Raw genomic sequence first — 27,840 nt, forward strand, 5'->3', positions numbered from 1 at the left:
TTTTACACGGCAATACGCATGCAGCATTCGAGCTCGACGCGTACAAGATCTGCACGTGCACGGGCTTTGACAGCTAGAGGCAAGCTACATGCGCGCGGCATCTACGTGTAGGCAAGTGCCTCTCGTATGGAATAATTCCGGTCATAAAAAAATAAGAAACAAATCTGGAAAAGAAGTGCCATGGGATCAAAAAGCATTCTGCTCGGACAACCTTTGACATCAAAATCGCACGTCAGATATGTTTACTATTACTATTTTGTACGCTCTTGTAAATTTGCAGACGATTTTGCTGCGGTGCTTCATGCAATGATTGCAAAGAAAGAAGCTGAAGGCGTGTTCGGTACTACACCGTCATACTCATCCCCAAACTTTATACTTGCATTGTCTTTTGGATTAAATTAAAGATGGAATTGATGGATGTTCCAAAAACCATACTGGAACATCTACTGATTGTGCGGTTTTTTGCCGCACATGTACCGTACATGTATATAATAATTTGCACGACGTACCTACCGGAATTTGTAATTTGTTAGCTGCGGACTCACATGGACGAGCATGCAGGAGATATAATCTATGTTTACGATCAGTTACATTTATTTGTACTTGTAAAACGCAATCTGTAGCAAGTTAACAACACAGCTTTATTTAATGCGGGTAATAATTTTATAATAGCCTCTTCATATGCTGTCATATGACTGCCCAGCCTACCATCGGCGCGGTGTCGATCGGCAGTTCTATCGTTTCTACGTACATTTTTGAACCAGCAGAGGACGTACAGACTTCTACTGCAATCAAGAAATAAAATTTTACTTTCTTGTGTCACGGTTGTGCCTTTGGTGCGTCAGCATGCGCGTGGAGAAGCAGCGAATGTGGGCAAAATTACATGCCTATCATGCGACACAGTATGGTCAGAGCAGAATAATTTAATTAATGTGCATGTGCAGTGTCGGCGAAATCGTGACCTTTGCTTCGTTCCCGCTCAGAAGCCACTGCATACCGACCAGACGCGTTCGCACGGTTCGGATTGTGGTCAACTGGTAATCACGGCATGGTCTTCTTTAAAGTGGACACTGTTGACATGCCCTCTACTGCGGTTCACTCCCATATCCACAACCAGCCAGGCACCAATATTATTTCAGCAGTGTCATACACCGACCTCAATGGGACACTGGTGGAGGCTGTTGTCAACTTCAATATTGCTAATTTTTCCTATCGGAAATTCATAACGGAACCCATCCATTCCTTGCCCGTTACCAACGAAGAGCTTAATCTCGATAATTATGACGGAAGCTGGTTCTTAAAGGTCATCCCGCTCCACATGCACGCTCCCGCGGCAATGGACGCGCCTGTGCCGTATGTTAAAGTGCAGGTGTGCTTCCAGACACAGCTGGAAGTAAGCATACCGGCTAGTTTCATTATCAGGTGGGCACCTTCTATATTAATATTTGTACTTATTATTTTTTTACAGTGTGTATGTAATTTAGTTTAGCGCGCTGGTATGCTGTGATAATTATAATATGACACATTACGCAATAACAAAAAATAAGCAAAGTTATAAATTTAAAACATTTAAAATCGTATAAAAATTGTTATTATGTTGCAGCATCGTCGATCTGGACGAAAGACCGATCTTCTCCTGCACGCCGCACCATCAGATCAAGCTGTTCGGTCCCGAGCGCATCTCTTCGTGGGGTTATCCCGATTTCATTAGCCATGAAAAGTTGTTTGACACAGCGAACGGCTACCTAACCCATGATATACTGCGACTGCAAGCTCGAATCAAATTCTTAGCATCACCAGGGACACTCCTGCAGGGCGGAGTCAGTCGTTTCGGGGCAGATGACGACACGCTGGCCATTCTCCAAGAGAACAGCGTGATCAGTCTGCTCAAGGACCTCACTGACCTTTACTACACGAAGAACGGCAGCGATTGCATTTTGGTATCTACTGATCGCACGGAGCATCCCGTGCACAGTAGTATACTGACAGCACGGTCGCGCAAGTTCCGCACACTGTTGGCGGGCGCTGTTCACAGCAATGGTAAAACGCTGGGAAAGATCCACATTCCGGATATGAACTGGGAGACACTGGACATTCTACTGGAGTATGTGTACACAGCGTCCACCGAGCGGATACCTGAGCGCGCGGACAGTCTAATGATTGCGGCGGATAATTATGGACTGGGCTGCTTGAAGAAGATTTGTGAATACCATCTGGTGCGAACGGTCAATAAAGACAACGCGCGACACCGGCTGCATGTGGCCGAGGAATGCGCCTCCGGGGCGGTGGACCTGAAAACAGCGGCACTGACGGTCATTGCAGAAAACGTCACGGATGTCCTTGAAAAAGAACAGGCCAGCTCGGGAAGATCCAAAGATGAGGTCATCGATCAGCTATTCGCGTACCTGGGTCGTTACTTCAATGGAAAGGAAAATGACAGCGATAGGAAAGAGGGTTTCTCTCCGCAATCCGGCTATTCCAGTAGTAATATGCTGTGAAACTGGTATCCGCAGACCGCAGTTGATCGAAGCGGTATTAAATGCTGCAGTGCGCATCGGGCGATCTATGTTAAGTCAGCTATTTTTGCGAATTCTAAGCGTCATTACTTATGATAGACTTTTAACGCGACAGTACTTGGTTTTTATTACTTTTAGCACTTTGTTGTTAATCCTTGACATAATCAGAGTCGCTTCGGACAACAGTAACAACGTGACCTTGCATGACAGCGAACGTTATAAAGTTATCAACAGAAATACGCAGATACTGGATTCTTGTGCACTTGTTAGTTGTTAACGAAGAATTTGGACCAACTTCCGGTTGTGCATGTGGAGTGAAATACATTTTAATCATTCACAAAAGCTATCAATTAAACAAATGAAAAACAGAAGCATCACACAGCATCAACAGAAACGGAGTGAAATTGGGTCGGGTCAATTTCTTAATGCCACATTATACGAACTTAAACTTAAAGCAAGGAGCCAAGGACAGTAATACCACAACTGAGGCCGTCCGTCTGTAATAAGAACTTAACACACGGAAATTTACTTTAAAATTCAAAATCTAAGGGTGCATTGTTTACAACTAGCACAAAGCAAAGTGAATCAGCGCCACATGCGATTTGTGTGATGGGTACTATTCCCGATCAGGATAGCATCGAGGAAGTGTTTCTGCTTTGACTTCGTTCTGATACTTTTATTTTAGTGCTTAGTTTGCATTTGTCCCATGATATTTATTAAATGTTCCTAATACTTACTAATAATCATTATTGTTATGTACACTGTACAGTATGGTGTACAGTGACTACAGTCCATACACTCTCACACCTGTTAATTACTTTACTCGTATACAGTATTTTCCGATGATCCACCCGGTACCCGCTACTATGACCGTGGCGACGGTTACCTGTATAGACCTTTGAAAAACTACGAGTAGCATCGACTGGCGACGGTAGATAAAAGTAGACAGACCTACTTATGATTTATCGGTAGTACTGTACTGTAGGTTTTACTTGCTTTCGTCATTGAGTTGTTGACTTGTAGCAAGTCACTTGTTGTTGGTTTCAATCCGCAACCCATGGGCCACGGGAAGAAGCGACTTTACTTATGCTTCTTATTATTCACTACTTTGTGTTTGGGTTGTTTCGAGATAATTGAAGTTGCCACTTGCCAACAACCCAGCCGTGCAGGCTCGCGTCTGCATCGTCATGATCGCATGAAGGATTCCATGGGGATGTCAGCGTGATAGAACGCATTTTGACTTGACGTTCTAGTTGCCATTTGAACTGGAAGTATCATTGGAGTTCCGGGACAGCGTGGAGATGGTTCAGCCGACGGAGGCGGTGTTCAGTGGGATGACGGCGCAATCGTTAGTGCCCGGGGATTCCTCCTCGACCCCTTCCACGACCAGCGTCGTCGTCCCCCATCGCGTCGTGCCAAATGGGGACCATGTCTCGGCCTCCCTGACGTCGGTGGCGTTCAACAGCCCCTCCAGCTCGGCATCCCTGCTGGACTCCACGGCCTCCAAACCGGATCTGGCCAAGGGCTCCTCACTGGATCAGGACATTGGCATGGCCGCCAGTGCGTCGGGCGAGGACGCCACAGATGGGACGGAGGCGCAAGGCGGACCGCCCAGGCCGCCGCTTGTGCCCAAGCGGACGGCTGATGATTTTATCTTTGAAAAAGTGCTCGGCGAAGGTTCATTTTCCACGGTATGGCTGTTCTTAAATTAAAGTCGAGCTTGAATTTGGTTTGAATTATTGACGATATTTGTTCGATTAATTAATTAAGTAGAAATTAAGGTAGGGCTGTTAGGTCAGAGGTGCACTCTTTAATTACAATTTGTGTAAGTATTTGAAAATACAACATTAACTTTATGTTGAAACATTAACTGAACAGTGAAAACAGTTTTAAAATAATTTAAAATAAATAATCGATGTGCGCGTGAAACAGGTATCGAGGTAGTATTAACAGCAAAGTACGTATTTAAAGTTAGTTATTTTTGCGTTTATCGCTTGTCTGTATCAAATGCGATAATCCATTTGAATTTGGTTTGCTTGTGAGTTTTAACATTTGATTGCTTAGTGAGACTCAATAAATTATGTTGTTATTCCAGCAGTAACTAACCGAGTAACAATAATTACAGTACTGTCTGCGTGCCTTTGCAGTACTCGTATGTTATTTGTTTTGCAAATTGCAACTGTCTCCTTATTACGCTTTATGATCGCAGTTGGTACTGGGGCAAATCTTTGTCAAGTGCAGGGAAATGTGTTACGATGTCTTATTTATTATGTTTAAAAATAAAAAAATACAATTCGGCTTTTTAGATGAAGATATACTTTTTTCGTTTGAATGAGATTTTGCCATCTGTCAGTTCTGAAGAATTTTGATCTACTGTACAGTATGTCTTTGTTCTTTTCGGAACAGGTTTATCTTGCGCGTGATATTCACACATCCAAACAGTATGCAAGTAAGTAAGCCAGCTCGTAAAAAACATTTACGAGTCAGATTTAGGTCGTTCAACTCAAACGTTCTGTATATGCAATTCAGCAGAAGTGTGTTTATTTATCAGCCAAGTTTTGTAGTTAAAGTATGTGAGAAGGTTCACATCCGACGTGAAAAGAAGGAAGCCTACATAAAACGCGAAAAGGAGATCATGCAGCTGATTGGGATGCATAACAGCCCATTCTTCGTTAAATTATTCTGTACCTTCCACGATCATTATCGCTTATGTAAGCTCCCTGGACAGATTGCAGTGGGAAAAACCCCAGACAACAACTCCGCCACTGAATTACCGCTGTTATTGTAGATTTTGTGATGACCTACGCCAGAAACGGCGAAATTTTGCCATACCTCCATAAAGTAGGCTGTTTCGATGCCGAATGTACAAAATTCTATACCGGCGAGGTTGTACTAGCGCTGGAGCATTTGCACAAATTGGGTGTGATTCATAGGTGAAAAACATTGGCGAGATCGTTTTATAATTTCCTTCAGCACAATTAAAGCGCAACAATAATTTTAGGGATCTTAAACCGGAAAATATTCTAATGAACGAACAAATGCATGTACTCATTACGGACTTTGGTTCGGCGAAGATGATCGATCAACCAGACACCAGGGTGGATGTTCCCGTAGTTTTAGACGATGATGAAACACCCGGGATGAGACCGCGACGAAACTCCTTTGTAGGGACGGCTGATTATGTCTCACCGGAATTGCTCACCAATAAAGACACCACCATCAGGCAGGAATTTTCTTATAATGGACCTATATTTCAATGTGATGATTCTAGTTTTTATATTTTAGTGTGGATTTATGGGCGCTTGGTTGTCTTGTGTACCAGCTTCTAGCCGGATTACCTCCTTTCCGAGCGGCGTATGTCATGGACCCGATTCTTGCGATAATACTGCGCTGCAATCTTGTAATTTTTTCTTTCGTTTTAGAAATGAATACCTGATTTTCCAGAAGATTCTGAAGCTGGATTATAGCTTTCCTGATGGTTTCAACGATGTGGCTAAAGATCTGGTACAGAAATTATTGGTAAGTTGCAATCATAGGAGCGTACAGGATTTATTAAAATTTTTCCTCCGTGCCAGTTAGGAAAATGTACGCATAAAGATATAATCGTTTTCTGTATACTGCACAAGTAGGTTCGATTCATTTTGTTTCTTCCAGGATGAGGATAGTAAAAGGCGCCTCGGATGTCCTGAAATGGGTGGCTATCCTACCTTAAAGGCGCATCCGTTTTATGAAGGCTTGCCTTGGGAGAAATTGCACCTCATGAAACCGCCTCCCATAACGCCTTACCTCCCGGCTAGCGGTGATAATGAAGAGCTTCGCAGTGACTTTGTGGTCAGTTTATCTTGGTGGTTTCCGCAGTTATCGTTGACATGCGAATACGGCAATTCTACGAATTTATGCATTAGATTTCGCCAAACGTGCGACCCGGCTTCGATGAGAAGCAGTTGAGTAGGCTGCTCGATTTACAACTGCGCGATAGCATATCGAAAGGTTCACCCATGCCCACGCCGTCTCCCGCTCCAACCCGCGGCGGTATTTTAGACATACCGCCCAAGGAGTACGCCGAGCGTCTCGCTGCTCAGGCGAAATCTAGCATTTGGCATCCCTTTGTGGACAACCATCTTATTTTGAAACAAGGGATTATCGATAAGCGAAAGGTACATTAGCCGAGTTTAGTTTCGCTTGTCTGGTGATCAGTGGCTTAAGAATTCAGCGCTGCGAATTTCATAATTTGGTGATTATGATTACATCCACATTCTTATTTGAAGGGTTTGTTCGCAAGGAGAAGAATGTTTCTGTTGACGACCGGCCCGCACTTCTACTATGTTGACCCAGTGGGAATGGTTTTGAAGGGGGAAATACCTTGGTCAGTGGACATGCGACCTGAGCCGAAGAATTTTAAAACCTTCTTTGTACACACGGTAATGCACTTCCCAGTAGTAAGCCTGAGACTGTATTTCATTGCGTGACCCGCGGGTGTGTGTAGCGTTTGCTTTTATCTTAGCCAAATCGCACGTATTACCTGGAAGATCCTCAGGGTTACGCGTTGGAATGGTGTCGTGTGCTGGAGGAAGTGCGAGCAGAAACCTTTGATAAGAAGGATGCAGCAGCAGCTTCCAGGAAGTGAACTGTGTCGTTCGGGCTGGGATGCTTGTTGATGGTTGTCAGTTTTCTTGCAGTGAAGTTAACGTAATATTGCATTGTTTCCGCAACTAATGGTCGCTTTGCGAAACGCTTAGTAAAGCTGAAAGGTTTTTTTTGCACTTATATGATGACGGGGTTGTTACTCAGCAGCACACTCCATGCTATTGTCGTGGCGCGTTGTGTCTTACAGAACATAGCTTCGATTTCATGGGTTCACCATGCAAGAAACTTTATATGCTTTTTCCGCGGTTATCTGGGCGAATTATTTATTAAACTCAGCAGGAGAAAACAGTTGTTTTTGTCCCGACTGGCAGAAAAAACTCCCTGCAATGTGTTTGCAGCCTCCATCTAATTTCGTTTTTTATTAGGATGGTCATGCGTACTTTTTTATGCTAAAACTGTCTTGATTGTTACCTGTGCTTCTGTCGCAGTCCCTGTAAATTGTAGATCCTGTAAATTGTAGATACATATGTGGTCACTGACTCACTGTACTGTAAGTCTGGGCGGTGTTCAAAACACATTGTTAACGAAAGAGCAATCCACCACGGGAGTGTGTTTTGAGCGCACGTAGGATCTGCTTGTTTTGATTTAGGATCAGCTCGCTACTCGCAAGTCAGATCATGCTAGTACAAAGCAAAAATATTTGTAGCATGAGCAACCAACAAAGTCAAACTGGGTTTAAACGCTCTTTACATAAAATAGAATAGTTTCCTTTTAATTTTACATGTTGATGTGTTCGTGAAATCGAAATTCTTAATCTGGTTTTTAGAGTCATCGTTTTGTTTCTTGTTTTTTAAGATTTCTTCGTTCTTCTTCTTAACCTGCACAGCACATGTGATTTGTTAAGGGAAGGTTTTGGATGACATGAAATACCATGATGCGTCTGCCAAGCGTCGGACTTTGCAGCTGATGTATGACTGATTAGTGATTACCAAGATGGTAATTCTGTGCACTCTGTGGTCTTAAATTCCGGATTTATAATTTTTATTGTTTATTTTGTTTTGAATAATTTATACTGGTATTGCTACACTGGTAAGCTTTCCGTGCTCTCTTCTTCTGGCGACCAGTTGTGATACTGAATGATCTCGATGGTGCAGCAGAACACAGCAGTTCTGCTGGGGAAATTGTACGTTTGGCAAAGAATTCATTGTGATCGGGGCTAATTTGTTTGTTGATGGGTTATGGACGCCATGGATGACATGATCTATGAAGAGCACGAGATTGATGCCATTCAGCCCGTCGAGGAATCCCCTCGTGATAATCCTCCACTGCACATCGCACCCGAACCCATTGTTGTGAGAGGAACGGGCAACTTGACAATGTATGCATGTTTCGTCTTTTTGAAATCAGTGAACAACATTCTACAGCTGTTATAAATTTAGGCGAGCAGCGAGAGAGCCTATTATAAATTTAGTGGCTTACGAAGTTTTTGTTTCAGTTCTGTATTATGGATCTGTACTTGTCATTTTGAGGTACAGGACATTTTAACTTCAAGTGTTATTGGTTTGTTATTTTAAAAATAGTTGGTAAAATAATAATCGCTTTTTAAAGTTTTTATTTCTGCTGTTGAAACGGAGTTGCAGTTGATTGATTAGTCCTGATTGTAAATTTGTAGTTTTTTTCTGACTGTTTGATAGTGAATAGTTGATTACTTACGCTCGTCGTTGAAAAGTTTGTATTGTCACTACTGTGAGTTTTTATTTTGGAATGACGAACATTACTTTATCCCTTGATGCAAATACATTAACTATGAATCTCAGTAAACGCTGTAATTTTGGTTTCGCGTGTCGGGAAATTCGATTAGCCATAAAATCGTAATTAAGTACTTAATCATACACTGTACTTTGGTCGGATCGTAAAAGTCAATGAGGATAGACTTGTGGATAATAGATCACGTACAGTAAGTATCGTACCGATAAATCCTGTAAATGCGAAAGCATGGTAAAATTGGTAGTTTTTTGTTAGTTACTTGAACTGGAGTAACACTTACTAGTACTTGTTTGAGCTGCTTGAAAGTTTGTTATAACAAAGCAATCTGTCAAAATTTAGAGCAGGATAAAACTTTAAATTTTGCATTGTTTTCAAGACTTTCATATATCTGTGTGTTGTACCAGTTTTCTTTTGCAGATTTGGATTAAATAATCGATTTGATACGGACTTTCAGACTGCTCTTACCAGCAAGGTACAAAATTGCTTAATTGAAGTCTTCGCCTTCTTTATTGCGCGTGCAAAAGAAACTGTGCGGTATTTCCCGTTCTGAATTTGGATCCAATGGGCACGTTTTATTAATATACTTTGCCTTAGCGAATTATGTTTGTGCGTGTTATTTGGCGATGGCCCGAATCCTGTAAAAATTGTTGAGAGTGCTGCTTTGTACCTGTGGTCGAGTGAAATAGATTTTGATTAGATTTACGTGATACGGTGAATTCTTAATTGCAGTATACGTTCGTGTTTTCCGTTTATGTAGGCTGTTTCTTTACCACTGTCTTGTTTTGATCGGTTGTTATAAGCCACTTTGCGAGTGAGCATTTGCACGCTTCCGCTTCCATGAACTTCCATAATTATTCATTTGTTATCCACAGGTAGCGCCTGAAGAGTACAAAGCGACAATCTGTCGCATAAACAATATCCTCCATCGTGCCCTTCCCAACAGTGTTAAATGGTTAATCTGTGGTTGCTTCTGCTGTTTCTGTACACTGGGATGCTCCCTGTGGCCCGTGATATGTTTACGGAGACGGGTAAGCCGCTGTGGCATGCGCGTTGCACTTGATAGGCTGTGTAATCCCTTTGCCTTGCTCTTGCTGCATTACAGACGCGTACCATGATCGAGAAGGCTCTGGATTACGAAAATCAGCGTCTTTATAATCGATTAGGCCTCCACTGGCGTCTGACCAAACAGAAACGCGATGCCACGGGAATGATCGAATACGTAAGTCGCTTCCGATTAACACGATGCACACTTGTACCGGTTGATGCGTACGACATGGGATCGGTTGACATGGTCCATCCATCCATCCCCGGCATCCGCATTCAAATTACACACAATTAGCTGACGCTATGCACGCCCACGTGCTACGTGCCTCTTCTCATAAATTCCGATTACAGAAATTAGGAAAACAAGATTAAATGCGGATCTTAACGGTGCTGTGATGAAAACGACAAATCGTTTAATTCTATGGCTTTTGTTTCACTTCGAGTTCTACATGGGATCTATATTGAATTGAAAATTTTGAATAGCATTGAATTTTGAAAACATTTTTGTCTTGTATCTTCCAGTGAAATTTCGGCTGCAAAGAGAATTTCTCACATGTCACAATGCATTAATGGAGTGTGCAGTTACTGTGTGTTGTGGGTGGAATTAAGTGATAGATTTTTAGCTGGCATTCCAGTTGTTTAATTTTGATAATATGTATGTGATAAGCGTAGTGCAAAAATTTAAATTCATTGAAACGTGTTATTTGCAGGTATTAATAGTTGAGTTCCTACCTAAAATACCTCTGATGCGACCGGACTAAAATTCTCATGTCATGAATGTACATTTTATCATTTACCGAGTTCGATGTTTGTGAAACTGCAAAAAAGGATGAAAATCCCAGTTTATCCCACTGTCTACGAGGACAGTATTGGTTGGGTCCAGTTGTGGTGGACATGACATTTGTCATGTCGGATATACCTAACTGACCCCGAGCACAAATGACATCCTACCGGTCTGCGTTTGGGAGGAAGCCGCATTGGTTCAGTGTTTGTGACTTACTCTATGACACCAGTTACAACCCGGTGTTTGTTGTTTGCTATCTGGTTTCGGCTCTTCTCTGATGCAATGCCTGCAAGTATTATTTCTCAAATAAGAAGGCATGCCTTTTTTCGCCATAAAGCGACATACACCATAAAATGCGATGAGGTATATAAAATCTTTATAATAAGCAACTGTGCAGTCTGAACGAAAATAAGCGTATTGAACTGAACATCTTTCGGAATTCGCTATAGTCGGTGTCAGCCATTTTCCGCTAATTGTCGCTCAAGAGTTTCGGCGCCTTTAAAATCCTTCAGCTTTTGCAAAATTTCTGATAGGGTACGCACATCTGCCCTGAAAATTTTCCACACTTGTGGCCGCATTTGATACGATCTGATACTTGAAACTTCATACGAAAAGTACAGTAATCATAAATCATGCAAGACAATAGAAAATCGGTTGTTTAACGTACCTATTATCATTTTGTTTACCCAAATTCACCATAACATGGCAAAACATCTCAAAATGCTTGGGCACCGTCGTACTGGGAAAGTCTGCCAGACCGTTTTCAGGTATCCGTTCAAAAATCTGTCATGAAAAAGCACAGATCAGAGCGAATTCTTTTAAACAATGTTTGAAATTACAAAATTAGTGGTAACAAAAAATCATGCAGCATTTAAACAATACAATTTCCATTTGCCCTTCAACGTACAGACCATTTTTGTTCAGTCGAAGGTGATTTCACAATTGAACTTTTTCACAAACGCAAGACTGGACTTACAGATTTGCAGCGTTTAACATTTTCCGATCGATTGTGTGATGTGCGCAAAGGCACCAACAGGTTGCGGTTTAATAGCTTCTCAATACATAATTCCACTAGCACCGCATTCGACAGAATACCATGGAATAGGCAGATACAGGAAAATAACTGCAAAACACGAGCAATGAATAAACCAACGAACAATGCGAACAGCCGAAGTGTCTTACTTTCAAGCCGAAATCGAACTGACTGCTCACAAAATATCTTGCTTCCGGATCGGCATCCAAAATTCTAACAAAGACAGGCACTTGAATGCTTCACGTCCGATCTAAATAAAGGTTCCCTTACCTCTGAGAATAGACAGGCAGAAAGACATCATCTTCGATAGCTTTAGTTAATCGTGTCACGATCCCGCGAAATAAGTCCTGCATGCATGAATCGTCAAATAAACACCCGTCTTCACGCAATCGGAAGGGCACAGTGTAAGTCTGATTATAATGGTACCTGTACAGGTTTCCGGTTAACGGCTACGAGTGGGAAATGCAATAAGGTTTCTCTGAGGAATGTCGTCAGTCGTTCAGACTGCATTCTTGACAACGGATCCCACACGTCCAGCCAAGCTAAAGAATAGCAACAAAATCATCGCTCCCGGAAAAGCAGCAGCTACTGCCGGCTTGTAAAAATTCCGAGAAAATCCAAAATAATCCGGGTATTAATTTAATGGTGAAAATTATATACTCCAAAGAAGTCTCCGACGATGCGCTCATATGCTATGCACTGCCCAATACACCAATACTATACGCCCTATCCAGCAAAACTTAAACGCGATGCTAAAAACTGCAAGAGTACAGTAACTTAAAAGTCAGAAACTAATGCCGGAAGCATACCTAATAAACGGCTGAAAACGACGTCTTCAATGAGCATGGGGATAATGCGAATATCGGCATCTTGCGGTTGCACGCTTCCATTGTCAGTCGGGACAAAAGCATGGAGCAGGATATCTTGGACCCATTTCATCTCCGTCAAAGGTGTTAGAGACTGCCAAAATTGATCAGCGAATCACAAAAACTTCGGCACAAACTCCTTTTACAGATGCAGATAGATTTTTGAGCTCTTATCGGCGATAATGTATACGGACAAAGAAAAATCAAACACCATCCTCTTGCAATTAAACAAAATATACAACCAGAAACACCAAAAGGACTTAAGGACATATCTGTACAGATGCCTAATAATCACTTAATTAATAGTCGGTAAATGTATTAGTCTGTAATACGAGATTATTACATCTACCGCCTATTGCCTACCTCTTTAAGAGGGTTCCATTCCAAAAGATTAAAGCGAACAAGGGGCGCAGCTAGTTTCGGGAAGCAATGGGCAATGTATGCATCGTTGTACGAATTTCCACAGCTCGTGCGCCATTTACCAAAGCGAGAGAGTAACTTCGGTAACGAACGGAAATCGTCCACGGTGTCTTCAAAAATGCCTTCCTTCTCAGCCAATATTTGCACTACAAAAATTATCCAGTTAAAAACACCAGCTAATCACTAATAACCATTAATTCAGGCTTCAAAATCTGTCCTGCAAAGAAATAAATAAAATCCTCTAAGCACACCAAATTACTAACCAACTGATGGAGGAAAATGATTGCTCCGCGGTTCGTACTCGTCTAAGTCCATATCATCCTCTTTCACACCGGCTGATAAGGCTAATTTTCGCCTTCGTATGCAGAAAACCATCATTACTTTAAACGACAGAATACGTCTAAAGTACAACGTACTTCCGCTCCCGATAGTCCGCCAACCGACCCCGTCGATCGTTAATTTCCTTCACATTTGGCAAAATATCAATACCTAAAATATATGCCACAACTAATTACTTACGGACTTACGGTAAACGCCTCTACAGCTATAGGCAGACACGAGTTTTAAGCACTCACTGTGTTTGCCATGGATCTCATCACTCAAATCTCGCACATATTGTTGTCGCAGGTCGCGTGACGCTGAGGCACCGCGCTTCCAGGCGCCCATTGCTTTTTCTTCAATGGTAATGATTTTTGGCAACTGAAAGAAGCCAGATTCAAAAAAATCACCCAGACTGTATATTGACATTTAACTGTTACAGATGGCTTTTACAAGTGTACAAAATTTGCGCTATACAGATACAACCACGGCACCTATAGGTGAATACGCTCAGGGATTATCAGGTTGTTTGAGGTGGCCAGCTGTTAACTGATCGTGAAATCGGGCTAACCTTATCATTGTAACAGTCAATAACATCCCACACGAAACCGCGCATTTCCTGGTAAAACTTGTACTCAAAAGATACAGTAGCCAGCTCGTTATCCAAGCTGTTTATTGCGTCCGTGCAATCCTTCAGATCGACGGAAAGCTTGTCCATCTGCTGCTGGTGTCTTCGTTGCAGATCTTTGGCACTCTCCATTCTAGTAAAAATTCAAACCACAAAAATAAGAGAAACGCAAAGCTTTCCCGGTTGCTAAAACTCTGCATAGACATAAAGAAAAGCAAAAACAAAAAGAGAAAAATTTACCGATTTTTTATCTTCTTCCTTATTTCCTCCACTGCATTTACTCCAGGATTCTGCTGCGGTTCGCTCCAGGCCACGTATGCATTCGGATCGTAATAGCCATATTCCTCTTCCTCGGCTACCGGCTTCTTGATATCTTCAGTAAAGGCTTGAATCTACATCGAAAAGAGCTGTAAAGCGTCAACGAATACTAAATATTTCAAACCCAAACTACCCAAACTACAGACAAACAGCAATCTAGTGCGCAAAAATGTATCATAAAATAAAACCCAATTTTTTTCCCAATAACCGTTTTCCGAAATGTCTAGTCCCACCTGTGGCAGCGTGACGCCCTTGCGCAGTTGTGCTTCTTCCCAGCGCTGCGTTTCTTCATCACTGTCTTCCAAAACTTCTCCTGCATGCATAAAATCGTGAAGTTGACGACACATTCCGATCCAAATAACCCATAGTTCAACCGCAGATACAACCAAACTGCAATTCAAGAAACAGATCCAGTACCGATTAATTCATCCCGTTCGAACATCTCCCGGTTTCTCCGTCGAATCTCGGCTTCTTTCCCTCGGGCGCCCGTGAGATCGGCCGAAGTGGACGACATGACGACTTCCGCATCCTCATCGCTGAAGTCGTTCTCATCCTCCCTACAAATAGGACAGCGCACTGAAATGCACGAACACCAACAATATCTGACGATAAAGCAAGGCAAAAACAGCCGGTGCAGAATCAAACTCACCTAATCAAACGAGACTTACTATCTACAAACCGCTCGGTGTCATCAAGAGCTATATATTCATTTTCTTGTTCACGGGCTTTTCGAGCTTCTTCGCGGCGCTTCTTGGCATCCGCGATGAGCTTCTGGGTGGCAGCACGATCACCTAAAGTGATGATAAATGATTTAACAGCGCCAGAGTCTCATTTTGCCCCCATTCGTATTGAAGGTGCAATGTCACGTGACTGTGCTGTACCATGAAATCCAGGAATCACTGTGTGTTGATAAAATGGAATACCTTCTTCGTCTTCTGCTTCCACGAAGATTTCTGGGCTTTCTCTTTTCACTGTACTTTTTTCATATCGCTACAAATGAGCAGCGAAATTAAACATCATGAAAACCGTTCTAACACTTTCAAATTGTTTAATACAAGTGGGAGCACAAAAAGCAGACGACAGAGACACTGTAATTTGCAGTTTTTGTACAATTTAACGGTAAACACCGAACAAACTATTCAATGCGTATACTAGGTACCATTCTTCTGCTCTGCAAATGAAAAAATTTTTGGTCCGTACCTGGCTCTGTAGTTCGTTGTCTCCACTGGCCCGCTCGTGCTTGACTGTCTTGTCGCTGGGACCAGCCTGGATTTCTTCTTTCAGTTGTTTGGCAATGCGGCGACTGCGATTTGATTTCTTAATGCGGAACTCTTCCGTATCGCCTAAATGCAACATCCGCGCAAGAATAAAAACTGAGCTTTTGGTAGTGGACGCCGCACACGCTACCTGAGTCGTATTCAAAACTTAATTTGGAGATGAGCGTCGTTGAGGCCGCAACAGCGGAGCCCACTGCGTCGGATGGCGCGGAGACAATCTGAACGTCTTCTTCAGGCTCCTCCTTGACCGCTGGTTTCTCTAGGTTAAGCCTGTCCGTGGATTCCTCATCCGAGTCTGCTTCTTTCTGCTTTCGGCGAAACGCTTTCTTCTGTGGCTTCTTAAACATCTTTTTGTCTTGGCTTCGTTCACGCAACGAATTATCACGGCTGTGTAGCCGTTAAGACTAAAGAGTCAAAAGTCAAAGCAATCATTACCTCGTTCGCTAAACTATGTTCTAATTGTCAGCTAGGTCTTAACTATATTCTGATGTCAGTGTTGTGGATTAGATTCGTTAGAATTAATTTTAAAATCAGAAATACGAACGTCACAAAATTCAAAAACGAAATTTTACCGTTAGTTACTGGTTTCTGTATGTCACCAATCGCTTTAGGGCAGCGGCCACCGTATAACTTGGGCTTGATTGTGAGTGAGATTCCTCGAAATCGGCAACGTTCTAGCAAAAATTTTTGCATTTTAAATTTAATGAATAAAAAACGTACTAGTAACATAAATCAAGCAAAATTTTTAATAATAATATCACATGTAAATACAAAGTGAGTACTAAGAACGGGATTTATAACAAAAACGCTTCTTCAATGCAATCCTTCTCGGGGAATTGTATAACCATACAGTACTAATGTACTATCGCGTTTCCCCGTTCTTGGATAGATAACCGCTGCGTAAAAAATCTCTCTCGCCCGTTTCTCAATGGCCGTACCGTTCCTAACCCTTTCCACTGGAGTAGCTTTTTAGTTCCGTCGTCCCATGGGCCGAAAATTTCGAACGCTGCGGGAATGATATCTCGGTTGCTGCGTTGCAGCAACTTGCAACCAGGCATCTTTGGTCCGTTTCCCTTTTCCGTGTGCTCGGCTGCTGCCCAAACGTTAGCATAGGTGCGGTTAATTTCCGAAGCCGCAAGTGTGTCGACTGTTGACGCACGTCACAACTAAACTGGTGGTTTTCCGCTCTCACACGGGACACGGTACAAGTGTGACCACATCCGGCCTTTTGTGATCTTTCACGGATAGACCTTTTGGCTCCATTCTTGATGGGAAACCGACCGTCTTATTTTTCCTTGTTAAGGCGGAAGGCCGCATTCACATTCACACTAGACAGCGGACACCAGTATTTCACCAATAAAAATTTTATCAAATTCGCAATAAAAGTAGCTTCCGGCGCCATAAAACAGTATATTATAATAACCGAAAACAGGAAACATCATTATCATCAGCAAAGTGAACATGTGCGGTATCAAATGCAGTTAAAACGCATCTACCGACCGGCTCGAGGCACGCATTACCGAAATAATCACCGGCAGTTAAATTAAAAATCTTACCCAAAGACTGATAATTACACAAACAAAAACGGAAAATAAACTTTTAGGAAATTTAAACAGAAACGCAATCCATTTAAGTCCAAATCCATTTAGGCATCCTTTGAAATGACTTTAAATCCAATTCCATGATCATGCAGGCGGCCAATCAAACCGGTATTCTCAAAAGCATATCCGGGAGGAAGAACACCAAAGCTAACCAAAGAAAACATAACATCTTCTTAGTTTTCATAACACTATACTCGATAAATATCCTAATTACCGAGGGATGCGAGATTTCGGTTGACCAGATTCCTCCAGGATTGTCATAGCACTCTACAAGTATTAGTACCAAAATAACAGCAATAGTGACAATCGGTAATTTTTTGGTAAGTACAATAAATACTATGCATGATCGTATGCACATCTGTACAAACTGTACAGATGTGCAGCGATATATCAGTGTAATAAAACTAATGTACTTTAACCACTGTAGTAAAAAACCACATAACCCGGTGACAGCATTCATGAAAATTAACGTTAACTGACATATGATTATAAAACAAAATACGGAATTATCAATTAAATGAATTTTTATCAAGCAATGCATGTACTAACCTCCAACACCATAGCCGACGTGGCATTGTAACCAGGGTCTGCAAAAAAAGCCACGAGTGAATTCACAAAACCGAATTGCAAGGGAAAGCGAAAGACGGTCTACCCGGTCCAGTAACTTCTGCTACAATCCTTTTATCCGGAACGGCGGTGTGGACCTCGTCCGGTGACGACAGTTTCTGGGAATAACCTCGGCCGACAATCTCCATGCGGAAGCTGGTGTTACGCATCTGCAGCATATTTCGGCCTTATGCCATACAAGTGAATAAGTGATGCAACACAAGCTCTAACTGCTCATCTATCTGATACTAACCTGCTCCTCAGTCGGCCCTTCATGTGAGAAAAAGCCCATGGAAAACACTTTGGGATACTATTTAAAGCAAACATAAAGTATCAGTGCACGTTACAAAATAATTCCAACCAAAGCAAAGCAGGAAGCACTAACTTTAAGCAGGAGATCGCGAGTGAATTTGAACTTCGCCATGAACATGAAAAGGGCTCCGAAAATCACAATCTGCGCCGTATTAATAATCGATCCGGTTTTCAGATAGGAAATCACCTGGACCTGTACAAGATTGTGGTTAGACTCTAAATAAAAAAAGTCGGCTGCGACGATGCGGAAATTCACTGACCGGTCGGTGATTCTGTTCTGTAAATTCCAGATACTCGGTGCGGCGCGCAATTGAGCGGTCCGCGCCGGGAAATGGGATCGCCCAACCGCGCACATCTTCGTTATAGAAAACTTTTCTGCAAATGCACCGACTTATTCCGGCGTCAGGTTAACAAAAATGCGATACACTAAAAATCGATTTGAACTAGTAAAACCACGAAGATCTGTAAACACTTTAGCACTGATTTTAGACTTGGCATCAACAATTTACATCAGGAATTTGGTAGAAAAACAATAAAAAGCGAGCCGCGGCATTCACTTACTTTTCCTCCACTTTGTGGGTAGGACGAGGCAGACGCTGGGCAAACAGCTGTTTTCGAATAGGAGAGAGTTCAGCAGCAGCAGAAATACCATGCACAGCCGATTCCCAGGTGGCATAATGAGCAGACGTACCCTTAGATGTAAAAAAGCGTTGCAGCATAAGCTGCACAAGTGACAAAAAATCGCTAAAGGTTAAAATAATGCCGGGAAAATCAAAGCGATTACAATGTCGAGTTCGTCAAGCACTCTAGTTTTCACCAGGGCAATATAACAAAAAATATCATTTTTTAAAAAAATTTCTCATCGAATCCATACCTCCGGACCAGCTTTGAAACTGAGAAAGGTCTCAATGGAATTCAGATCACCTGTAAGGAATCCGACTGAGAAAGCGCACGGAGATGTGCGAAAACTGATATCTCACCATCGAAATGCTTCTTCGTAAAAGCAACGCCCATTTCCGACGGAATCGAATCAAATCCACAAGCACCCACGATGTAAATTCCCTTCTCTCGGGCTTGTTGATCGTAGCGTAACTGCATGCTTTCCAAAAACTGAAATTACATACAAAGGGCAATTATAAGCTGACAATTTCCTTTGTCCAAAGCCGCCGACAACACCCAACCTGAGGCTCTCCACTGATGTCCACATAGTGAGTGCCTGCGTCCACGCATGCCTTAACGACTTGTTCGCCATAAAACCGGTACTGAAAAATCGCCCATATCAACGCAATGAAAACCAAGTCCAACTAATTACTAAGCCCAGCAAAACCAAAATTACCGGTCCAACGCAATTAATGACCACTTTCCCCTGTCGGCACATCTCCAGAATCGATTCAGGACGGCTCACATCGGCTTCAATCAGTTTGACTTCGAACTCACCCAGACCTACCGATCGAGCGTAGGAAAGAACTAAAGTACTAAACTAATATGTGATAACCTCGCTCACCACTGAGAAAAGTCCACTTACCACTGATCTGCTTGCAGCGATTAAGGACTTGTCGCAGCTTGTCCACGCTTCGTCCAGCGATAGCAAAAGTGAAACCTGGCTCCTGTTTCTGCTTGCGAATGGCTGCACGCACCACGCGCTCCCCGGTGAAGCCCGTGGCACCGAAGATCACTGCATCGACACTGCGTCCACGGTCTCCGTCCATTTTTGAATTTGAGCACACCAGTTATCGAAGAAAAGCGGGACTTGAGAGCTTAATGGTGCACACAATCAAAAATGATGCGGTGTAATACCACGAATTCGGGTGGAGGCCGAGGGTAAAGCACTTTTCGCAGGAGAATACCGAGTTATAACTCTATGACTGCGCAAATGACAGAAAATGTGCCTCCAAATGTGATCCTGGGGCCTGGATGAGATACGGTACGATGAAGGTTGATTCTCGCTGCTTACAGCTGGAAGTGTCGCTCTGCTGGTGTCGGCTGTGTCACCGAAAACAGTTGCTGCGCAGCACCGGGCGGGCCGACGGTTTTGAACGGTTTACATGATCCGGTCTGGCTGGCTGATATTAATTTTTCTTATCTGATTACGGTAACGACTCCAGTCTCCGGTTTACAGTATTTACTTATCATTAATACTGTATTTATGATTGATTTCGTGTATTCTTTACCTCACAATTCAAATCAACTAAATATATTCCTTATTCGTTTCATATAAGTTGTTCTAGAAATTTCGAAGTAGGTTTGCATGAAAATATTTCGATCTGTTTTGAAAAGCTGGATGCAGTGTAACATTACTACTGAGTCGGAATTCACTTGCTGCAAGGCAGTTGCAGACATCAAAAGCAGCTTCGCATTTTTTGATGTTCTACAGAATCTGCCCTCTACAGAAGTCTACAATACTCATTAGTCATTACCTTTACTTGCGATAGCAGACATCTCTGCCGAGAGAAACGAGTTTCTTGAATTGCATCTTTTTAATCAGTTTTTTGGGGGAATACAGCAAAATCAGTTCCTTCCACCTTGGATGAGTGGATCCTCAAATTGTCTGTTTCGTGACTGCGATCCATCCATCATGTCAAATCCAGGTGAGTTCCTTGCTAGTTGCTCGTATAAAGTAAGTGTACGTTACAGTATTTATTTCTTTGGGTAAAACAGTCAGCATCTCCTTGGGAGCAAACTGACAAAAGGGGCATTCGGTAATCTTGCAAAAGCGATTATAGTGTAGTATTAACTTTTAAGTGCATCATACATGTAGTTCATGCAGTGTAGTACATAAAGAATGTGAACTTCATTGTGGCTTGTAATCCAAATGGGTACTTACAGTAGCGCTAGATGCTGAGTGTTGCGAATTTGAACGCCTTTGACTGTTACAGTGGCAGAAAAAGAACCAGAGAAGCAGGCCCCATATTACTTTCGCCAAAAAGGGGGCAAACGGGTCGCCTACTTCCACGATCCCTCCATTGGCAACTTTCACTACGGTCCCAACCATCCGATGAAGCCACATCGCCTGGCACTGACCCATGCACTGGTGGTGTCATACAACCTTGACGAACACATGGATGTCTACCGGCCCCATCGGGCGTCGCAGATCGACATGGAGAAATTCCACTCCAAAGAATACATTAAATTCCTCTCCACCGTCACGCCAGCCACCCTCCCGGAATTCATCAAACTGGGCGTTCCAGTGCAGAACTTCAACGTGGGCGATGATTGCCCGGTGTTTCCTGGCTTGTTCGACTACTGCTCCGCCTACACCGGCGGAAGTTTGGACGGTGCACGCACCTTGAATACAGGCGCTTACGACATTGCCATCAATTGGGCAGGCGGGTTACATCATGCGAAAAAAGTGGAAGCGTCCGGGTTTTGTTACATTAATGATATTGTGCTGGCTATACTAGAGCTGTTGAAATATCACCAGAGAGTGGTATATATTGATATTGACATCCACCACGGGGATGGTGTCCAAGAAGCATTTTATCTGTGCGATCGCGTAATGACAGTTAGCTTTCACAGGTACGATTAGTGTTCTTTTTCTGATCTTCCTGTCATGTTTTGTCAACCCTGAGTTGTTACTGCTCTTTTACATCTAGTCGAGCACTGCAGTGGTTCCATAGGTTCTGCAGTTACCATTAGAAAAACCGAATGTTACTGGCAAGTGGCAGTATGTCGCGTAATCGACTTGTTGATTGTTACCCTTTTTTACAGATACGGGGACCGTTTCTTTCCCGGCACGGGCAGCATGTATGAAGTAGGTTGTGACGCTGGGCGATACTATTCCGTCAATGTTCCCCTTCGGCAAGGAATCGACGACGACAGTTACTTCGATCATGTTTTTAAGCCCGTCATGGACAAAGTGATGAGTTTTTTCCTACCTTCCGCAGTTGTTCTCCAGTGCGGCGCGGACTCTTTGGCCGGCGATCGTTTAGGGAGTTTCTCTCTGACGATTCGAGGCCACGGGAAGTGTGTAGAGTATATGAAACGCTTCAATCTTCCTGTTCTTGTATTGGGTGGCGGCGGTTACACCGTGCGGAACGTGGCTCGTTGCTGGACATACGAAACCTCCCTTCTCGTTAACACAGAGCTGAATACTGATCTCCCTATAACAGAATACTGGGAAGCATTTAGACCCGATTTCACCTTGCATCCCGAGCTTCAGACGACGGAGAATCAGAACACCAGACAGTACTTGGAGAGCATTGTACGGCATGTTACGGAAAATTTGCGTAATTTAAATCATGCTCCCAGTGTTCACATGCATGATGTGCCGCCGGAACTGCTCAGCGTCGATTCCCTGACTAACGATGAACCTGATGATGTTGAGACAAATTCGCCCATGTCCGAGGAAATGTATGGCGATGATGATATGATGTTGGAAGATCTGCCATAATCCCTAATTTTAATTAGTAGATTTCAGTGCTTACCTCTGTAAAATGTCAGTCAGGGGATCGATCACGGGCTACATTTCTGATCGTCAGCGGTTACAGTTTTTGTTAATTGTTGTTCCGATTTGTTAATTCCCGTTCCCTTTTTTTGTTTTTACTCTATTGTTCGGTTTTTATTTTTGGTTTCGTTGCGAAGTTGTATACCCATTTTAGTATTGCATCAGACATTGGGCACAGCTGGCTTAATCTAGCGTAATACGAGTTAGTTGTTGATGGTTCAATTTTATGTATCTCTCCACATCAGTTTTGTGTAAAGGGAGAAAAAAATTTTTTGTTGCAACTCCGAACATATGCATAAATGGGAGTAACAGAATGATAGTTATTGTTACATCACCATGGACGATGTCAAAGATTCTTTGCTCGCTAATGCGTATGCTTAGATCAAGAGCAGACAAGTGAGACAACCCGGATAACGGGACTTTAAGTCTGGTCGATATACGCGGAAGTACTCGTTACACTACTGACAAATCCTGCTGACAAATGAAGATTTCCGCCCAGAAGTTTCGTTTTGGTTTTTCGTTTCATAAATATAAAAACTCTTTGAAAGTTTAAAGTTAGTTCAGAAACAAAATTGTTCGGTGGAGAGTACTACCTACTTCTGCTGACTGGTGAGTAGCCCAACCGGCAAACCGTGACCGACAATTTGGCAAATTCCTATTGATTATTCACACAATATGGAGAGTGCTAAGCAGTTGGTTGTAAGCCTAATCGAATATTTACTTACCGTATTTTAAGTAATTGAAAAACTTTCAACAGGTAACTATGACCAGTACTGCACGGAAACCGTCTCTTTAGTACCGCCAAGCTATGAGTTTTGTTGCGCTACTTAAAGATTCGATTGTCTGTCAACCCGGAAAAGGACTACAACTAGTTTGTAATTTCTAACACGGTTAGTAAAAAAATATCTTGCAGCTCAACTGGTTTCATTTTTATAATACATACAGGGCGATAAATGTACGTTACAGAAATGACATCGCAGATAAAAACTCAAAACGTTTCAAAACCCAACATTTCTACAACCATAAACCAAGCGCTTCAGATTCAATCAAATTAGAAAACCCTCCAGTAAAAAAACACTTTCGAAGAAGTTCAACACGTGTTTGTACAATTCAATCCGAATCATCCGAAGACAGCTCCACAGGTGTTTTTGCTCGTTTATCGGATTTAGCCGCGGGTTTTTCATCCTGAAAAACAAAAACAACAAGGTAAGCGAATGAAATCTAATGCTAACAATACACACTTCTATAAATATCACAAGGAGATTTAGATAAACGGATTCTCTGACTGTCAGATCGATCCCATATTAAGAATACATTCATTCTACACCGACCTTTTTAGTCTTCTTAGCGTTTGTCTTCTCCTTCTGCTTGCGATCCTCAGCGTCTGAGGAGGAACTGGAGCTGCTATCCGTATCAACAAACTCAGCACTTTTGACTTTCATCGGACTCCCCTTGGAAGTGGTAGCTGAGCTCGACGCTTTTTTCTTTCCTTCGTCTTTCGTCTTCTTCCGTTTTGCGCCCTTCTCGGTATCCGAGTCCCGTTCTTTCTTGTTTTTGTTGTATTCCAACAGCTTCTTGTTGTACTCTTCCTTGGCTTCGGCTGCCAGTTGATCCCATTTCTACACGATTAAGATTTAAATTAACACCACTTACAATTGAATTCAAATGAAGAGCCACATCAACTGCTATTCACTTTTTTATCTGGCAACGCTTTCCACATTTCACCGATTTTCTTTGCCACTTCTGTTAATGGTAATCCAGGATTGTCGGCTTGAACTTTCGCACGAATGTCATTGGAATAAAGAATATAGGAAGATGCCGGGCGTTTTGGTTGATCGGGATCTTGACTTTTCTTGGCTTCCTAAATGGCATCACGTAAACATACAGCGATTACATCCACAACACAAGAAGAAAAGGCTAAAAGTTAACAATCCAGACTTATTTCTAAAAAAATTACGCTTTACTGCATGAATCAATCGAAATTCGAAAACAAAGCTTGAGGACACCGTACCTTTGCTTTGGCCTTTTTAACCTTATCCGCTTTTTTCCGTTCATCGTCACCCACTTCTTCTTCCCGATGACGGCGTTTTTCTTTCTTTTTTCTTCTTGGGCTTCTTCTCCCCACCTTCACCTTCTTCGTCCTCCGAAGAGGAACTGGCTTCGCTATCAAATTCTTCAGCAACATCACTGGTTTCAGAAGGCGGTTTGAAATCTTCGTCTGCAAAAAGATAATAAACTGGTAAGTTGCTTGCATTCCCGTGCTCACACCACAATACAGGTGTATTGTACTATTGCGAATAGTAAGCACAAGTTAAAAAATACCGAAATTCATACTGTTCAAAAAGTCAAATCCTCATGGCCCTTAAATCAATTAAGTTACGTAATGGAAAAGCGAAACCAACCTTCTTCGTCCTCATCCATATCTCGTTCTGCGCCTTCTTTTTTGACCTGCTCCAAATAAGCATCATGCTCCGATTCAACATCACTGTCCAAGATTTCATCCAGATTTTTCCGAGTGGATACATCCTGCAGTGGAGCGTTATAAATTTAACCGTTATTCACCGATCTGTAAGATCTTCGAAATAACAGAAGCACCAACCTCCTTATCGCCGCGGTTCTTCACTCGCAGTCCTTTACTGTTAACGAAGTCAAACAGTCTCGAATATTCTTCTCTAAAAGCATTATCAACAACATTGCACTAAAAAGCACATCAGCCATGGATAAACTAAACGCAGAGCCGAGAATGAAGCAATACGTACTTTTGAATGCTGCTAAAGGTGTGGGTGATGCTATTTTTCGTCTCGATTTCAAAATCGAAAGACCGCGTATTACCGCCACTGCGGGCGAAATTCACCGCTGCAACTTCATCGTCCCTTATGTGCAAGGCTGGTTTATGAACATAAATAAAGCCGCGGTCTAGTGGATACAGTACTCCAGCGGCTGCAATGAACATGGTCAAAATTTGAAACTTGCAATTTTAAACAGAGCCTGAGGCTTAAAAGGCAAAAGGGAAGTTTCGTTAAACACTGACCTGCTTTGTATGAACAACTAATGGCGGAGCTTCCCGAGGCGCCTTTAAACTGCCCCGGAACCGTAATTCTTCTGTTTACAAGCCCTCTCAACACACGACCCAATACTTCGTATGTCTGCCCTGCAATGTGCCGTTCCAAACGCCCGTCGTACTTGCTCTTCAAATCTTCCCTAAAATTGCCATAAAATTTCTTAAGATGTCATAGATCTGCGGCAACGTGAACAGTGACAAAAAAAGCAAAAGCAAGACGGAACATTTCACCATCTAACGTACTCAGAAATTTCCAGATCAACTTCTAACGGATCCTCATCTTTCTTGAAATTAAGGATGAGGAAAGGATACCGCGTTTGGCCTTGCTTAATTGGTGGATCCAAACTCAGCTAAGCGGGATAATTATTTCTTTACAGCTTCACAGCCCACAGGTTGCAGCTTACAGGTTGTCCACTTATTAATTACTAGGTCCGTAAGTAATACGTACCACGAAGAACATCTGGCGATTGTCCGGGTGGGGCAGAATGAACAAACGAAGAATGGAATTGTAGGGAATCTTGTAATCGAAGGTTTTCCCGTGAAGCTGCAGAAACGTCGGATACACTTTGAGTTCGTAGCGACCTCTGGGCGTAAGCGAAGGAACTTCCTGAAGTGAAAGGAGTGCGTCTCCGGTGGCTTGAATGATATCCGCTTTGGACATGACGTTTTGGTGGAATGACTGCGCACAACAAGCGGATTTTTGTCAATGTTCAGAAATTAATCGCAAAATGTATCACGACTGCACCTCGACTGGGTCTCCTTCAGCTCCTTCTTGAGGAATGTAAAAACGCATTTCCATCAGAGAAACAGCGGCATCATCGTTAGGATGGAACTCCAAGATGGCTTCGTTCTTCTGAGTCGTACACTGTGATACGTAACTCAAAGGAATGTCAAATGCAGTCTGCCGTTCCACGTTAAACCCCATCACCGACCCTTATAAAACGTTCGAATACTGATTATAGGACGATTATTACGTATAACGCAAACTTTTGGTCATGCAGCTGACGGTTTTTTTCCATCATCACAGATACGAATCAAGCTGAACAAATATTAACAAGTTCTGAAACTCCTTACGCTTCTCTTACCATTGAACTTAACACTTCCCCAATTCCATCCTTTGACAGACTTCTCTTCAGGTCGGAGATCCACTTTGTAGTTTTTCTTCATGAACTTCTGCAGCTCCTCAAATTCCTAAAAAATTGTCGGAGAAAGGAAATAGTCAGTAGTGAAATGGTTCATTGTACGACGTACACAGCCAACAAAACAAACAGTATTAACTTTCGCGCTTTAATTGATGTGATCCTGAAATTTCCACTTGGTACAACAGTCGCACTGAGAATAATAACACGAAAGTCGGTTGTCATATTAATGTAATTCCTTTAATTAAACTGTAATTATATTCGTTATAATTAACAGAATAATATTCGCAAAGGTATTGAAACCTACTGTACCTTATCCACAAAACCAGAGAAACGGTACATTTGACCGTTATTTAGGAAGAATTTCAGTCCAAATCCTCCAGCAATGCGCATCCAAATGACCGAGTCCCATTCGTTGTACGGAAGCTGGAGAACTTTGCGAGTTTTACTGTTTCCGAAGGTACCTCCTTGAAAAGTGAACTTCAAAATGCCCGGAGTCTAGAAATTGATCCCACACCATCAACTGACGGATTTACACGAGTACTTTCAGTGTTTCCTTACCAAAACTCCTCGCAGTTCCATCTGAGCATTCCGATACTCTAGTGACAGTGCGACGTTCTCCATGATGGTTCACGAACTTCACGATCAGCTCGCTGCAATCAGACAGCAACTCAAGTCAATTTCGGAGCGAGTGAATTTTCTGGAGATCAGTTCGTTCGCTCGCACTGCCCCTAGAAGTTCTCTCTTGATGTCCACAAATCTACAAGAAGATTGCCAAATCTTTATGTTAATCCTTTAACCAAATTCGTGGTTTTTTGATTGAACTTTTGACATCGAAAAGTAGAACTGTAAAAACCTGTAAGGAGGAAGAATTACTACTATTACATCGTCACCATTCACAGACCCAGACGTCAACATATCATTCAAAATGATTTAAGCGGACATCGGTTCAAGGCAGCCGACCAATCGTCACGAAACAGGGGCTTTTGAGCAGTTCAGCTGAAACCGTAACCGAAGTCAGAATTCAAACGCCGGGCTGCAGAATGCAAATGCTCGCAAAATGCAAATCTCAAATCCGGTTATTACTTGTTAGTGTAACTTGCGATTTACGGGCCCTGT

The 27,840-nt window shown here is 42.5% G+C and overlaps 7 protein-coding genes across 9 annotated transcripts; 4 read left to right on the forward strand and 3 right to left on the reverse strand.

The window, feature by feature from the left end:
• The first annotated feature begins 153 nt into the window (after nt 1-153).
• Nucleotides 154-2,768, forward strand: LOC129581193 (TD and POZ domain-containing protein 2-like). Its single transcript, XM_055472135.1, has 3 exons — nt 154-907; nt 984-1,422; nt 1,604-2,768. The coding sequence occupies exons 1-3, from the start codon at nt 847-849 to the stop codon at nt 2,496-2,498; spliced, it is 1,395 nt and encodes a 464-aa protein (XP_055328110.1). The 5' UTR covers nt 154-846; the 3' UTR covers nt 2,499-2,768.
• A 715-nt stretch (nt 2,769-3,483) lies between these two features.
• Nucleotides 3,484-7,519, forward strand: LOC129580807 (3-phosphoinositide-dependent protein kinase 1-like). Its single transcript, XM_055471484.1, has 11 exons — nt 3,484-4,207; nt 4,923-4,965; nt 5,081-5,227; nt 5,305-5,449; nt 5,518-5,739; nt 5,802-5,870; nt 5,939-6,035; nt 6,171-6,347; nt 6,422-6,673; nt 6,785-6,937; nt 7,021-7,519. The coding sequence occupies exons 1-11, from the start codon at nt 3,818-3,820 to the stop codon at nt 7,141-7,143; spliced, it is 1,818 nt and encodes a 605-aa protein (XP_055327459.1). The 5' UTR covers nt 3,484-3,817; the 3' UTR covers nt 7,144-7,519.
• Nucleotides 7,520-7,828: 309 nt separating this feature from the next.
• LOC129580808 (cysteine-rich hydrophobic domain-containing protein 2-like) lies at nt 7,829-11,108 on the forward strand. 2 transcript variants are annotated; one of them, XM_055471486.1, is made up of 5 exons: nt 7,829-8,481; nt 9,288-9,342; nt 9,743-9,898; nt 9,973-10,089; nt 10,625-11,108. In XM_055471486.1, exons 1-5 carry the CDS (start codon nt 8,342-8,344, stop codon nt 10,673-10,675), a joined length of 519 nt encoding a protein of 172 aa, XP_055327461.1. In that variant the 5' UTR covers nt 7,829-8,341; the 3' UTR covers nt 10,676-11,108. The 2 variants fall into 2 exon arrangements, with proteins under 2 accessions (XP_055327461.1, XP_055327460.1); XM_055471485.1 differs by lacking the exon at nt 10,625-11,108 and having other exon boundaries at nt 9,973-10,616.
• LOC129580806 (PAX3- and PAX7-binding protein 1-like) lies at nt 10,963-16,128 on the reverse strand. 2 transcript variants are annotated; one of them, XM_055471483.1, is made up of 19 exons: nt 15,689-16,128; nt 15,482-15,624; nt 15,205-15,271; nt 14,931-15,072; nt 14,699-14,838; nt 14,515-14,594; nt 14,204-14,355; nt 13,907-14,096; nt 13,593-13,716; nt 13,434-13,506; nt 13,281-13,372; nt 12,961-13,163; nt 12,541-12,691; nt 12,158-12,273; nt 12,002-12,078; nt 11,881-11,944; nt 11,675-11,821; nt 11,366-11,481; nt 10,963-11,247 (listed from the first exon to the last, which is right to left on the reverse strand). In XM_055471483.1, the coding sequence occupies exons 1-19, from the start codon at nt 15,903-15,905 to the stop codon at nt 11,154-11,156; spliced, it is 2,388 nt and encodes a 795-aa protein (XP_055327458.1). In that variant the 5' UTR covers nt 15,906-16,128; the 3' UTR covers nt 10,963-11,153. The 2 variants fall into 2 exon arrangements, with proteins under 2 accessions (XP_055327458.1, XP_055327457.1); XM_055471482.1 differs by having other exon boundaries at nt 10,964-11,247; nt 15,163-15,271; nt 15,689-16,127.
• A 778-nt stretch (nt 16,129-16,906) lies between these two features.
• Nucleotides 16,907-20,052, reverse strand: LOC129581345 (saccharopine dehydrogenase-like oxidoreductase). Its single transcript, XM_055472347.1, has 13 exons — nt 19,603-20,052; nt 19,414-19,520; nt 19,259-19,339; nt 19,058-19,187; nt 18,952-19,001; nt 18,639-18,769; nt 18,338-18,452; nt 18,151-18,270; nt 18,019-18,075; nt 17,812-17,935; nt 17,709-17,746; nt 17,374-17,426; nt 16,907-17,306 (listed from the first exon to the last, which is right to left on the reverse strand). Exons 1-13 carry the CDS (start codon nt 19,784-19,786, stop codon nt 17,204-17,206), a joined length of 1,293 nt encoding a protein of 430 aa, XP_055328322.1. The 5' UTR covers nt 19,787-20,052; the 3' UTR covers nt 16,907-17,203.
• Nucleotides 20,053-20,195: 143 nt separating this feature from the next.
• Nucleotides 20,196-22,821, forward strand: LOC129581344 (histone deacetylase 3-like). Its single transcript, XM_055472346.1, has 3 exons — nt 20,196-20,665; nt 20,954-21,593; nt 21,786-22,821. Exons 1-3 carry the CDS (start codon nt 20,605-20,607, stop codon nt 22,465-22,467), a joined length of 1,383 nt encoding a protein of 460 aa, XP_055328321.1. The 5' UTR covers nt 20,196-20,604; the 3' UTR covers nt 22,468-22,821.
• A 614-nt stretch (nt 22,822-23,435) lies between these two features.
• On the reverse strand, nt 23,436-27,646 carry LOC129581347 (FACT complex subunit SSRP1-like). Its single transcript, XM_055472349.1, is given in 15 exon segments — nt 23,436-23,706; nt 23,853-24,140; nt 24,215-24,373; nt 24,539-24,626; nt 24,628-24,739; nt 24,924-25,047; nt 25,121-25,193; nt 25,281-25,461; nt 25,553-25,722; nt 25,826-25,932; nt 26,031-26,261; nt 26,328-26,515; nt 26,668-26,773; nt 27,034-27,219; nt 27,283-27,646. Coding segments are annotated over 15 exon segments (2,151 nt in total). The 5' UTR covers nt 27,346-27,646; the 3' UTR covers nt 23,436-23,631.
• Between the last annotated feature and the right edge of the window lie 194 nt (nt 27,647-27,840).

The sequence above is a fragment of the Paramacrobiotus metropolitanus genome, unplaced genomic scaffold (genome assembly GCF_019649055.1).
Source record: "Paramacrobiotus metropolitanus isolate TYO unplaced genomic scaffold, Prichtersi_v1.0 Parri_scaffold0000005, whole genome shotgun sequence".
Classification (NCBI taxonomy): Eukaryota; Metazoa; Tardigrada; class Eutardigrada; order Parachela; family Macrobiotidae; genus Paramacrobiotus; species Paramacrobiotus metropolitanus.